At 36.6% G+C, this 13,620-nt stretch overlaps 1 protein-coding gene across 3 annotated transcripts in view; it reads right to left on the bottom strand.

The window, feature by feature from the left end:
• Positions 1-1,183: 1,183 nt before the first annotated feature.
• The window catches only part of TTC39B (tetratricopeptide repeat domain 39B), an 83,898-nt gene continuing 71,461 nt past the window's right edge, over positions 1,184-13,620 (bottom strand). For all 3 annotated transcript variants that reach the window (XM_074931576.1, XM_074931578.1, XM_074931577.1), the window contains 8 exons: positions 13,495-13,554; positions 13,017-13,178; positions 11,855-11,946; positions 11,401-11,521; positions 9,200-9,311; positions 6,180-6,297; positions 2,827-2,943; positions 1,184-1,788 (listed from right to left, as the gene is read on the bottom strand). In XM_074931576.1, the coding sequence (XP_074787677.1) occupies positions 1,692-1,788; positions 2,827-2,943; positions 6,180-6,297; positions 9,200-9,311; positions 11,401-11,521; positions 11,855-11,946; positions 13,017-13,178; positions 13,495-13,554 (879 nt within the window). In that variant the 3' untranslated portion in view covers positions 1,184-1,691. The remainder of the gene's footprint in view (positions 1,789-2,826; positions 2,944-6,179; positions 6,298-9,199; positions 9,312-11,400; positions 11,522-11,854; positions 11,947-13,016; positions 13,179-13,494; positions 13,555-13,620) is intronic.

The following is a 13,620-nucleotide window of genomic DNA, read 5'->3' as shown; positions in this document are numbered from 1 at the left end:
TCTTGGGTGGGCATTAGGGACAGAGAGTCACATATAGGAGAATAGTTACTATGAATTTACTGAATAGAATTAAATATACTATCATTAATAAGATATGGAAATGGGCAAGTTTTGCAATAATCAGTGAAAGAACAGTTATTCGGTGTACAGTTAGATAAAAATCAACTATATTCTTATTTATAAGAATAGAAGCAGAATATGCATATATAATTTATTGGGAAACTCAATTTAATACTGCTGCACACATATTAGCGTGAAAAGAAAAATACATGCACTTATTAATGTATCTCAGTTTTACGATATGTTTCTGGTAGAAAGTTGTGATTAGAATATGCACATTTTCTTAACTCCAAGTTTAAAAGAGGATTCACTTTTTGATGCACAATCAACTTGCATTAATAGGAGTTGTTCCCATTATTAGAAAAATAAATAAACTCTACAAATTTTTATTTATTTTGGTTGGAATCCAGGAACAGAGAACACCAACATGGGGGTTAGCCTTCAAGTATTAAAGGACTGCTTCTAAAAATGACAAGAACAATCCTTTCTCCAGATCCATGACAAGAGAAGATGGGAAGTGATCACTTTCAGCTGTGCCAAGAATTGTTTGGGGTAGACATGAGGAAAAATTTCTCAGTGTTTTCCCACTGGGAAAGACATCCTGTTTAAATTACAAAATCTCTCTCAGTGGAGGCTGTTTTTTTTTAAAAAAAAAAACCAAAACAAACAGGTTAAACAAGTCTGTCAGGAATAACATAAGACTGTTGATTCTGCTTTAGGGCAAGAATGAAGAATACACAATCTCTTAATATCTTTACTAGCCCTGCTTTTCTAGACCTGAAAAATATCCCCTGTAACCACTTATTTTGAGTGAAGTAGACCTGCAAAGACATTATATCTGTAGCCCTGCTTAACTTTATCTGACAGTGTAAAAATACTGCACTTCAGACAGGTTCATTTTGTTCCCAAAATGAAAATTAAGTCAAAGATTATTATTTTTTTCCTCTGGAACACAAATTTCAGTATATGGTATGCCAAATGTGGGTAAGGTTATCTGCAGATATTGCATTTTTGTTCCAGAGGCAAAAAGGTCTCAAATGTACTGCAGAAAATCAAACCCTCAAAAAACGCAGAAATTATCACCAGTTCCACTGCATCTGTTTTTCATATAAAAAAAATAAAATGTTTGCATTAAACTTTATTGCACCATCAACTTTTTTTAAAATATCCCCCATTCAAGTCAAATATTAAATTATTTGTACAAACAAAATATAAGGTCATCTTCAAAGTATCAAGTAGATATAGTATATATGCTATACAGAAAAAGAACAATCTAAAGTAATTATAGAATGGTTTGGGTTGGAAGGGATCTTCAAGATCATCTAGCTCCAACCCCCTGCCATAGGCAGGGACACCTTCCACTAGACAAGGTTGCTCAGAGCCCTGTCCAACCTGGCCCCAGGGAGGGAGCAGCCACAACACAGATAGAAGATATCTAATCTAAATCTACCCTCTTCCAGTTTAAAACCATTACTCCTCATCCTATCACTATACTCCCTGATAAATTAACAACATACTTCAAATCAGAGATGACAAAAAACAATCATTGGGTTGTTTCTCTTCCATAATTAAGAAAAGATGGAAAAAAGACTGTGTAGGCTATTGTAAGTATGGAAAGCATCCCATGTCATTCAAGGTGTTGAAGCAGGCGACACCTTCAAGCTGTCAAGTGCTGCATGAATTCTGAAGTGCAATCTGGACTCTATAGAGTATTCTTTGTAGTTGTTTCTGCAAACAATAAAGTTATTTTAAGAAAAATGTTTTTGACCTGGACTGTTTCTACTTCATACATGCACTGAAGTACCAAAGTTAACAGCCTTCAATCCTTCAACAGGAAACAGAGTCTGATACACAGATGAGCTATAAGACATTTAAACCTACATCCACAAACTGAGCAGGGACTTATACCAGTACTAACAATTAAATGTCCTGATAAACTGAATCCATGTCTTAGCATCTCTCACTTATTTAGATCCTTTCAACAGCCCTCTCAATTACTGAAATTTGCTGTGAAAAGACAAGCTAGAAGATTACAGAAAAGAAAGGCTCTTAACGGAAAGTGTATGTTCAGCTTCAAAACACATCTCAGCCAGAGTAATAAAACACATGGAAATCGCATCATGTAATACAAACAAACAAAAGCAAAAAACTACTTTGTTTCTAAAAAGGGTTTTAGGAGAGTGTTTCTAACTCACATTTACAAAACTATTGCACGATTGGTATACAAGGGGCAAATTCTAGCCCATACCACAATCTACAGATGAAGTGAACATGCTTCTCTACAGCTAGTTTAGCTCTCTACTGCTCTTCTGTGGCAGGATGTGAAAGGAAAAGGGAGGTGGTCAAAAGTGTACCGGCTTTTAACCTACTCCCACTAACAACTTTAGTGCTGCAGATGTAAGCCCCACAGCTGTTCTCTGGGACAGAGGTAGTATAGATCCTTTTTCTGGACTCTCCAGCTCCATCCCATGCATGCAGTGGAGTCTCAGCATCTCTGAAACTTTCTAAAGGAAAAGGAGACATTTTCCCTTCATACTGTATCTTGTTTGATATTGTCCACTCCACTGTGTCTGAAGGACAGAGTTTCTTGAAATTGTAAAATTCAACTTTATTGGACAATTCTTCCAAGCCAAGAATACAGATTTATAATTATTTTATTTTTATTTTGCAAAGGGGCCGGGAGGAATAAAAACCACATGCCTTCACTGGTAAAGTTACTCAGTCATTCTTAATCTACAGGCTGATAAAAAAAAAAAATCCACTTACTTTGCAGCTTCTATGTATCTTATTGCTTTTTCTCTCTCATCCTGTTGCTTGTACAGAAGACCCAACTCATACAGGGTGAATGGCACCAAGTAACTATCGTATTTTATTTGTTTCTCACTAGAAAACCAGAAAAATACGTAAGTGGTTAATTACAACCTTTCCTCAGGTGACCAATTATCTTTTAAATGCAATCACTGCTTGCACATGGCCAGAGAAAACACTCTAGAACCTTCCTTATTGGTTAACTATGCACACTAATTATACCTGTAAAAAGTGGATGTAAAATACTGCCAATGTGACCTTCTAGGAGCAAAAATTTATCCTTTCCTACTTCCGATTTGTATTGTGGCATGTTACCCAAGCTACCATGAACATAATTCCAGGACTGGGACCCTATTGTGTGACTTCAGAGTTAAAAAAACCCCAACCATCCAAAATGGTAACTTGAGATAAAAATAGTGTTCGTTAGGTTAGGCCGTATAATACAAATACTTCTTTCCCACACACAGAATTGAAACCCCCTTACCCTAGTTTGCCTGAACAAATCAGCAGAGAGGTAAGAAAATTCAACTTTTCCTCAATACAAGAAATTCTCAGAATCACTGTGGCTGGAAGGCACCTCTGGAGATCATCTAGTCCAACTCCCTGCTCAAAGCAAGGTCAGTGGCAGCAACCTGTCCAGGACCGTGTCCACCTAGGTTTCAAATATCTCCAAAGACAGAGACTCCACAATCTCTGTGTAACTTGTGCCAGTGTTTGACGAACTTGACAATAAAAAGAAGTTCTCCTTATGTTTAAACAGTATTTCCTGTACTTCAGTTTGTGCCCGTTATCTCTCATCCTGTCAATGGTCACTACTGAGAAGAGCTTGTTTCTGTCTCTTTATTTTTAAAACACACTCCCTTCAGGTATCCCTTTCAGGTCTTCTCTTCTCCAGGCTGAACAGTCCCCGCTCTCTCCATTTCTTCCTGTATGACAGATGCTTCAATCCTTTAGTCATCTTTGCGGCCCTTTGTTAGACTTGTTCTGATATGCCCATATCTCTCTCATACCAGTGAGCCCAGGACTAGACACAGTGCTCCAGATGTGGCCTGACCAGTGCTCAGAGAGGAGGAAGGATCACAATCCTCAACTTGCTGATGACACTATTCGTAACTCAGGACACTGTTGGCCACCTTTGTTGCAAAGGCACATTGCTGGCTCATAGTCAGCTTGGGGTTGACTGTTATGCCCAGGATCCCCAGGGTATTTTCTGAGAAACTGTTCTCCAGTCAGTCAGTCCCCAGCCTATGCTGGTGCATGGGGTTACTCATCCCCAGGGGTAGGGATTAGCACTTGCCTTTGTTGAACTTCATGAGGTTGCTTTCAGCCCATTTCTCTACCCTGTCCAGGTTGCTCTGAAAGGCAGCACACCCTCCTGGCTTATCAACCACTCCTCCCACTTTGTATCATCTGCACATTTGCTGAGGTTGCATTCTGTCCCATCATCCAGGTCCTTAATGAAGATGTTAAAAGCTACTGGGCCCAGCACTGAACTCTGCATTATAGTACTGGTGACTGGCCTCCAGCTGACTTCATGCTGCTGATCACAACCTTCTGAACCCAGCAGTTCAGCCAATTTTCAATCCATCTCACTACCCACTTACCTAGTTGAGACTTCATCAGTTTGTCTGTGATGATATTGTGAGAGACAGTGTCAAAAACCTTTCTAAACTCAAGATCAAGAACATTCACTGTTGTCCCCTTACCTGCTGAGCCAGCCATCTCACTGTAGAAGACTACAACAATTGTCAAGCACAATTCCCCCTTCATAAATCCATGCTGACTACTCCTGATCATCCCCACACTTTTGGAAATGGTTTCCAGAATTATTTACTCCACCCTCCCAGGACTGATGGCCTGCATCAGAGCCCTCCTCCTTGCCCTTCTTGAAGACAGGGGTGACATTTGCTTTCTTCTGATCCTCAGGAACTTCCCCAACTGCCATGACCTTTCAAAGATAATGGAGTGTCACAATGACATTGGCCAGCTCCCTCAGCACTCATGGATATATACCAATGCCCTATGTACTTATGTATGTATACATATGTTCATATGTTTGTCTAAGTCAGTTCATACTTTTTCCTAACCTGACCCTCCCCCATCTATGGTAATTCTGCATGTTCCAGATATTCTCTCAGGTTTCATGGATCTGCCACTACAGAACAAGGTGAAGAAGGAATCACATATCTTGGACTTCCCTGTTTCTTTTACAATCAATTCTGATTCTTATCTGGATAGAATAACATCAGCCAATATTGCAGAATGCAAAAATCTGCAACAAACAATGGAAAAGCACTCAACATTTTGAAAGCAACACTTCTAAAGAGGCACCTCATCCACCAAGACAGGCCTTGATGCACAGAACGTGTGACTTAAAATAGGGACACTCCTTATGTGATAAACAGTCTTAATGTGCTGTAGCAGCGCAAGAAATGTGAAGACTAGAGCTGACCAGAATGTAGATGTTTAATCTCCCAGAAGCCTTCTCCTCCTCCCCATGCAAAACTACCTGAAAACTTGTCTGAAGATTTTTGAGATGTCTCAGCTCTAAAAGACTTCACCATGTCAACTACCTTTGGAGCAATATTTTCAGAAGCATTCATTTAACTTGTTACCAGCTGAAACCCACTGCCCAGTAACTTCCAAAGTGCTGACTAAACTCACTTGGGATCTTAGAAATGGCAAGAGAAAGCAAGATGGCAAAAAAATTATAACAAGCAATAGAATTATGTGTAACAAATTATCCTTAAATAATTTTTCTAAATTATTTATTAGAAAAATTGCCTATGTAAAAAATTTTTCAGTCTAAAAATTTTAAAAAGTTTATAACCACAACCAGTACATGACTCAATGTTATATGAAGAAAAGTTATTACAGTAGATATGGATCTGACACGTAAAGTATTTGATAAATCCATAACACAGGACACTTAAGTTTTCAGCTGAAAGAAGTAACAACAATTTCTCATCCACATAAAGAAGAATTAACTTTACTTATATTAATAGTTCTGCAAATACAAAAATAACAATTTGAAGTGTATTTAGATGATTGCGTTACCATCACTTTGATTTATTTGGCGTAAACCATCACATTTATATAAAGCTATATAATGTTAAACTGCTACAGAAAAATACAAGCAAAGTTCTGTGGTTCTCCAACTACTTTCAGAGGTATTTTAATTACAGCTCCTTAAGAGGATGCTGAAGTTTAATTATTCAAAATTCTAACATGACAGCTTCTATAGGAGTATCAGAAATTTCACGCAAAGCTACAAAATATAAAGGTTAGAAGTCTGTTTATGCTATTTTTACCTTTGAGTTACTTTACTGAAACACAGTTCAGCTTGCATGAGTCTTCCCAAGTGTTTCAGGCAGAGGCCCTTCAGTAACTGCAACATGCACACATCATCCATATAGTACTCATTGTGATCTAAAAGTGAGATACATCAAATAATTTGAAGACATAATGAAAAGAAAAATCAGATTTTCAGTAGGGAGTACGTATTCAGACTCAAGACCTTGCTTCTCAGATTTTATACCTTGCTTCTCAGATTTTATACCTCAACACACACATAACCTTCAGACACAATTTTAAATACTGTCTACTAAAGAAGATATGTACATAAACATCTGTATCTTTCTCTTTAAAGATGCAGGCTAAAAAGAAACAAGAAGAAACTGAAACATCCAGATATTCCCAGTCTTCTATATCTGTAATTCAGTACAAAAGCATAAACTGGCATCAGTTAAAGATTTCTGTACTTGTAATATCTAAAACAGGAAGCAAGACCTACAGGAGACTGAAACCTCCTTGGCACTACATTATCTTAATAGCTTCCCCCGTTGCAGAGCACTGGCAGACCTTCAGTAGCACCAGTAACATGAAAAGCACAAGAACACGCTAGGACTATGTCCTGCAGAACTTTTCAGATGCATTATCTGGCAGTACAAATTCAAGAAACCATGTTTATTAGTATTTCCATAATCTCTAATGATTAGAAAGCTTCACTGATAGTGTGTAACATTTGGAAAATTCAAGGAAGTTTTATGTTCAATGGGCCTAAAAATATCACATGAAAGAGCATTTGTAAAACGATTCAGAAATATAACCTTAACAAGCACAGGCCTTTTTTGTTGCCTTGGTTTATAGCATTTGCTGGGTGCAGGAAAGGAAAAGAAAGGAAAGAAAACACATATGGATAGACAGATGGCAGCACATACATTAGCAACTCAGGAAGCAAAACACTCTCCCTTCAGATCATGTTGTTTACAACTAATTACCAGCTCTCTAAGGTCACGTTAATTTTTTTCTTAATAGTCTGCCAAAAAAATCCTACGTAAACAGTTCTGAAACATGCAAGACTGAAAGTATCTTAGGATTCAGCAAAGTGCTTTGCCAGTACATTCAGGCTTAATCCTGTCTGTGTTTAAACCCAGAAAGTCTCGACAGATAGTAACTGTCAGACTGCGCTTTTAGTGACAGGTAGAAGCACAGTGGGTGAGCATTCTGCATTCCCTCTTGCCTGGGTTGCTAGGCTAAGGTATTGGATTCATGTGACTGTCTCCTAAAGGACTCATTCATTAAAATTACTGAGGTCAAGCACTGATGTCAGTAAAAGCTTGCCAGTCTTTAACAACTTCAACAAGTACCTCCCTGGTATTTCCCAGAGGCAGAAAAGCTATTATGCCAAAACACTGACAGTAAATGACAGTAAATGTATAAGCCAATTTAATACAGACAACTTTGCAATACATGTGGGAAAACCATCTTCTTGCAGTCCTCTATACCAGAGGAAATATCATTATCAGGATTATAAAACACCCAAGAAATGAATTTTTCTTGAAGTTACATCTTGGAGATGATATGACTGTGGAAAAACAAGATTTCTAGAAATCCTGAGGGGAAAAAAATTGAAAATTTCTAATGTCTTTCATCTGTTCATTCTATCATCTCTATACAACACAAGACCACTTTCAATCCTTGACAGATTCCTTGCTGTGCCTGTTCACTTAAAGTGAATGAAATCTCAACAGCTCTAAGAAGTCTCAATCCCTTAATGACCTTCGTGTATAATTAACACACTTTTTTACAGCACCTTAGCATTCCTTTAAAGCTACCTCATACGGACAGCTGTCTTAAAATAATACTGTAACCTTGCCACACTATGGTAATAGAGTTAATCACTTTCTTTGTGTCTCAGTTTAGCAGCAATTCTGGTAATCAGAGCCTTAATCTTGTCTGAATCCACATCTTTAAAAGCATACCAGGTTTACAGATGCAAATTCCAGAACAAAACTACATTTCACTGAAGTTATTACCAAAAAGATACAGAAAGAATGAAAACCAAATATGCTTCCAGATTACATCTTATTTGTTAACTGTGTATTTCTGTAAGAAGAACATACTTATTTCTGCTCCTTTTATTTTGGTACCTTGTGCATCTCTGCTTCAGAACGTGATATGAAATTTACTTTACTGTTACAACTGATTAGCACTGACAGTACAAGCCTCTGGATGATACAGCACCAGACCCCCAATAGCTTCTGCCAGAACCCTCTGTGCAGAGCTCATGGGAACATTATTTTCAGATGTCTTGCATATTGCAACATTTTGTTTTTAACACAAACAATAAAAAAGGGTAAGCGTTTGAGATTTTAAAGCCACACTACCGATTTTGCAGAAAGGTAAAGAACAGCATAAAAATATTAAGGGACCAAATACAGTCTTGGACTTGAAAATGACTCTCATTTGGTTTATCATACCATCCAGATTTTACCACTTAACTTTCGAGGCACCTCAGTTTACATGTATATCATAATTAGGTGTACTTTCACATTTCATCATTAATGTTTTAATCATGTGGCAAACTAACTTTTGCTATTTTTTTTCTAAGTGTGATTAAAAACTGGGTTCAATAGAAATTATTTTTAGTGAACTACCACTAAAGAAAAGTTTCATGTGCCAAAAGGTAGTATTTACCATTCTAGAACTTAAAAGAGAAGTCTACCAAGAAGTTCATATGATAGATGACAGCATGCACCTTACAGAACCCGACAGAGCCAGGTACTTTTGCAGTAAACTTGCTGTAATAATGTAAGTTCTGTAACCAATAACCTCATATCCTTGAGTTTTCAGTATTCTTCTGCCACAGCAATCAGAACAGATAACATATTGAAGAACCACTGCTAACTTTCATGCGGCTTCAAAACTTCAGATTTAATAGCACATTGCTTGAGTCAACACTTACCTCACAGAACATTAGTAGACAGAAACAAAGAAAAATATCAGTGTTTCTTAACAGTTTATTAACTCCATCTTACTGGTCACTTACTAGTTTCATTTTGTAGAATAGTTTCTTCTTTTTCAATTGTTACCAGTAAATTTTCAGTGAGGTCTGCTCTTTTGCCCACAATTGCAAAGCCATTCCAGACATACATCATTTCCTGACAAAAAACCCAAACAAGACAAACTCACGGAACTGCGTAAATATTTAACTAAAGAGTACCTGTTGGAAGGCTGTAATGGAACATTTTGAGTGCATAAAAATACTACCTACAAAAAGTTCTTTCAAACAATATGAAAGGTTTCAAAGCCAAAACTCTCACTGCTGAGAAGTCCATGAATAAAAGTATCTGTATGATTACAAGGCATTCTGTCAGTTACATGAAGTTTACAGACAATTACATTTGCATTAGTAAGTTGCGTAACAGTATCTGTGTGTAGGAAAGGCAAAATTACATCAAACGTGTGGCAAAGTTAACCTAGGTTTCTAAGTTATAAATGTTTTGACACCTTTTTTGTGGATTCTCTCATCTATTTTCATAGATCTTCAAAAATCAAAAACTGAACAGATGTTACCATCACCCACATAACACATCAGCAAAACTAGGCATTTTAGGTTCGACTTACGGCCTCTGCCATATGAACTGAAGAAGCAGCTGAAAGTAGTTACTTTCTACAGGATTATAGATAAATTTGTGAGTGTTTGTGGGTGTGTGCATGTATATACAATATACATATAGATGAGTGCACCCAAACACACACTCATGCATGTGTTTATATATAGATGCTATAAGGTATAGACTGTTACTTTCCATATGGAGCAACAAGTAGATAAAACTTTCTGGATAAAAATGTGGTTCCAATACACGCATCCACACACTTCCAATATAATTCTACAAGATTTAAAAAAAAAAAATAAAAATCAAAGCACATCTTGACACAAAGCTTCTCAGATGCTTCAGCACAATAGTAAGCAACGTAATTGTTTCAATGCATTAAATATTATCACACTGTAACACAAAGAGAATGAGAGAATACACATACAGTTAATGCTAACCAATATGAAACTTTGCTGAGCTCTTTACTCAATCATTGCAAACATGAGTATCATTTGTTCTGCTGTACTTTAATTGTAATTACACCTCTGAAATATGAAGCCTGATGTCATTCTGAAGCTGATACAATGCATTCTTGAAATATTTCCGCTTGTATTTGTGCTGTAACTATGTGGGTTTTCAGAGGGAAGAAAAAAACCCTAGTTCCCTCAAATCTGTAATAGTGTTATTGACACTATTATCATATATGCTAGATTCATTTCAATTCTGTAGTCCTGTCTAATTTACGCTTACTGCTGTAACACCGTACACTATCTTTATTTTTGCTTAACCCATGGTGGAAAAAATCTTAAATTAAAAGATACTGGATTTGACAGCAAGACCAAAGATACAGACTCACAGTTGAACAGCACTGTGCTGTACAAGCCAATGATATATACTTAGGTCTGTATATGTAATTGAGTATACAGTGAATTTTAAAACAGATTAATTTTCTTTGGACTCCTCTTTCCATATCAGTGAGTTTTACTGTAAGAAATTTCTTCTCAAATTATGTTTTTCATCTTCAGTTGTCACTATATTATCCATGTACATAAATTTTAGCATACACATGTGAACTATCATTGCTGTGCACACATAAACAGACTGTACACTACCCATGCCTCTGCAGTTAAAAGCATGGTAGATTAGAATAGCATTAGCAAAGTATTACTAACTTCTGCACATTCTACTCAGACTATATAATAAAAAAACCCCAACAACAGAAACCAAAATGAACCACCACTTTTTCACCAGAATACAAAGTGTATGTACTCCTTAACTTCCTAATGAGTATGGAGGTCAAGGACTGAAATCCTGACAAATAAAGAACACGAACACATATGCTAAAAACCCATGCAGGTTTCTAGTTGAAACGTGACTTTCAGCCTCATGTGGCATCAACAATCATTCTCTGTGTATTTGAACTTCCTCATGAAAAAATCTGGCTCCGGTTTTGGACTGCTAGTAGTTGGTAGTATGGTCCAGCCTCTAGTACATTTCACAAAAATCCCATTATATGAATGCAATAATTCTTTTAAAAAAAAGTAAAAATGCAGACACATACTACCTGATAATAATATTGTTTCCCTGTACAACGAATTAAACTTATTTCTTTCCTATTTGAAAAGGATGAAAAGAAAACAAGCATAAATACCAAGGCAGGTAGTATCAGCTTCACCGGTTGAGAACTTGCATAGCGTCGAGCTTTCCTTACTGCAAACTTCTCAGTAGGGATAGATTTTCCTGCAATTCTCTGTTTTAGACCATCCACTTGTCTGCAAGGAGGAGAAGTGTAAAACAGAAGTTGATGTAATTTTTATTTCATCTTACTTCATTTAGTAAGAATTGCTGTTTGCCTCTAAGTATAACATCTTAAATTGTTTCACAGCACTTACACCACACTTGTAGGACGTGTATTTGCTGATAAAAGAAGCATTTTATATATTCTGATGCTAAAAGCAAAGAGAAAAACTGTTAAGTTTTTCTTAAGTTTGTAAGTCAAAGTTAATGGTTATAGTAGGAAGCGTGTCACAAAAGACAAAGATAAGTAAAAACCTTTTATATTGGATAAAAAAGACTGCACATCTAGTCACTTCATAAATGTTTACCTGAATAAAGATACAATGTCCTCACCAGTCCTTTTCAAATCATCTTCCGGAAGCATACATAGAATTGCTGCCTTCTGGAATACATATATTGCCTATTTCAGAAACAAAGAGCAACATATTACCACATCTAATTTGCTGTGTTCATCCAGTACAATGATGACTCAAATCTCTCACCCCACTTGCTGCAAAGTGTTTCCACTGATTCTCAGACAGGTGGAACTACAGAAGTTTAGTATTTCCTTTGTCACATAATTTATGCTATGATTTTATTTTCAAAATATTTATTGATATTCTAAGTAAGTTAGAATACTAAAGATGTCTCCTGCAAAGAACAGGACAATTTATTATGCAGAGCACAGTTAAAGAGATGAGGTTAAATGACACAACTATTCTAAAGTCTATTACTGTTATTATGTGATCTGTGATGTGTAGAGACAGGCCTGAAAAAACACAAGAAAATATCTGAGTACTGATTCAGGACAAGTTCAGTAACTGGACTTTGCACAGAAAAAAGAAAATTCTATTCAAGATATTTGCACTTCATGTTGAATACATTATTCTCTTCCTCTTCTGTCAGAATTGGATAAATCTCTTTTTTCACTAAGCATAATAAATAAAAGAGTAATCAAGAAAGGAACAGACAAAAATGATGTATCAAAAATTATTTGCACGTTGTGCTTGGTTCATACTTTGAGAAACATTTTTACAATGAAAAGGTAGATAACCCAACTTTTCTAATGAGACCATGCCCCCAGCAGCCTTTTCACTTCATGTCACAAAGCATCTGATAGCAGATGTGCTCTCATCTGTTTATAATTAACAAACACAGGTTCTTCAGCCAAGTTTTATTAGCAAGTGTTAGAACCTGACTTGAGATGCAAGTTAACAGGTTTCTTCTCCATCTTTTTTTTCTCACAACTGTGGTAAGTACTGACTGTTTCTAGAGGAGCTGAAGTGTTAGTTATGGCTCTGGTGCTTCAGAATGTGAAATAAAAATTCCTCCTTAGCCACGCAGTTAAACTTACCATTTTGGTGCCATTGTGCCTTTGCTTACAGGTTTCAGAAGAAAGCAAAAAATTACACTTATTGTGCAAATTGGAATGCAAATTTAATTGTGGAGAGGCTACTGGTATATCATAACAATGTCCACCTGCCCATTTACCTTAGACCACCTGCTCTCTTTGCTGAGCAGGTCTGCATACCGATATGCTTGAAGCCAGTTCTGCTGGAAGGTGTAGCACCACATCAGTTCCCAGTAACAGAGATGATGAATCTGTTTCCACTCCTGCTGGGCTGCTATGCAGTCTTGGAACCTCATCTGTGCCTACAATGTAGTTAAGTAAGAATGACGAAAATTGGCTTAATTACAGCTCCACATGAGAACCATGTCTAATTACAGAGCAATTTCTTTCCTAGCACCAAAATGGAGAACACCTGACTAGTAAAATAAGATAAACTTCACTTTCAGTCTCACTTACAGAGAGTGTGCTGGAATGAATACTGATTCTGAACATGGACAGGTACAAGAGCATAATTGTCAGTTCAACTAAAATAAGTTACTTACTTAAATGAATTAGATACTTTTTCCCCAAGTTGAACACTGAACAGATAAAAACATTAAAAAGAAAAAATGGATTTACCTTTTCAAAATTTCCTTTTAGTATATCTATTCTGGCAGCATAGAATAGAATAATGGAACCCTTGAAAGGAAATGAGAAAAATACCCAGTTACTATTTTAAGCTTAGGGAAATACATAGCTGTTATA

Source organism: Athene noctua, chromosome Z (assembly GCF_965140245.1).
Source record: "Athene noctua chromosome Z, bAthNoc1.hap1.1, whole genome shotgun sequence".
In the NCBI taxonomy this organism is placed as follows: Eukaryota; Metazoa; Chordata; class Aves; order Strigiformes; family Strigidae; genus Athene; species Athene noctua.
Note: the sequence above shows the minus strand (reverse complement) of the source record. Positions and strands in the feature narration are given on the sequence as shown.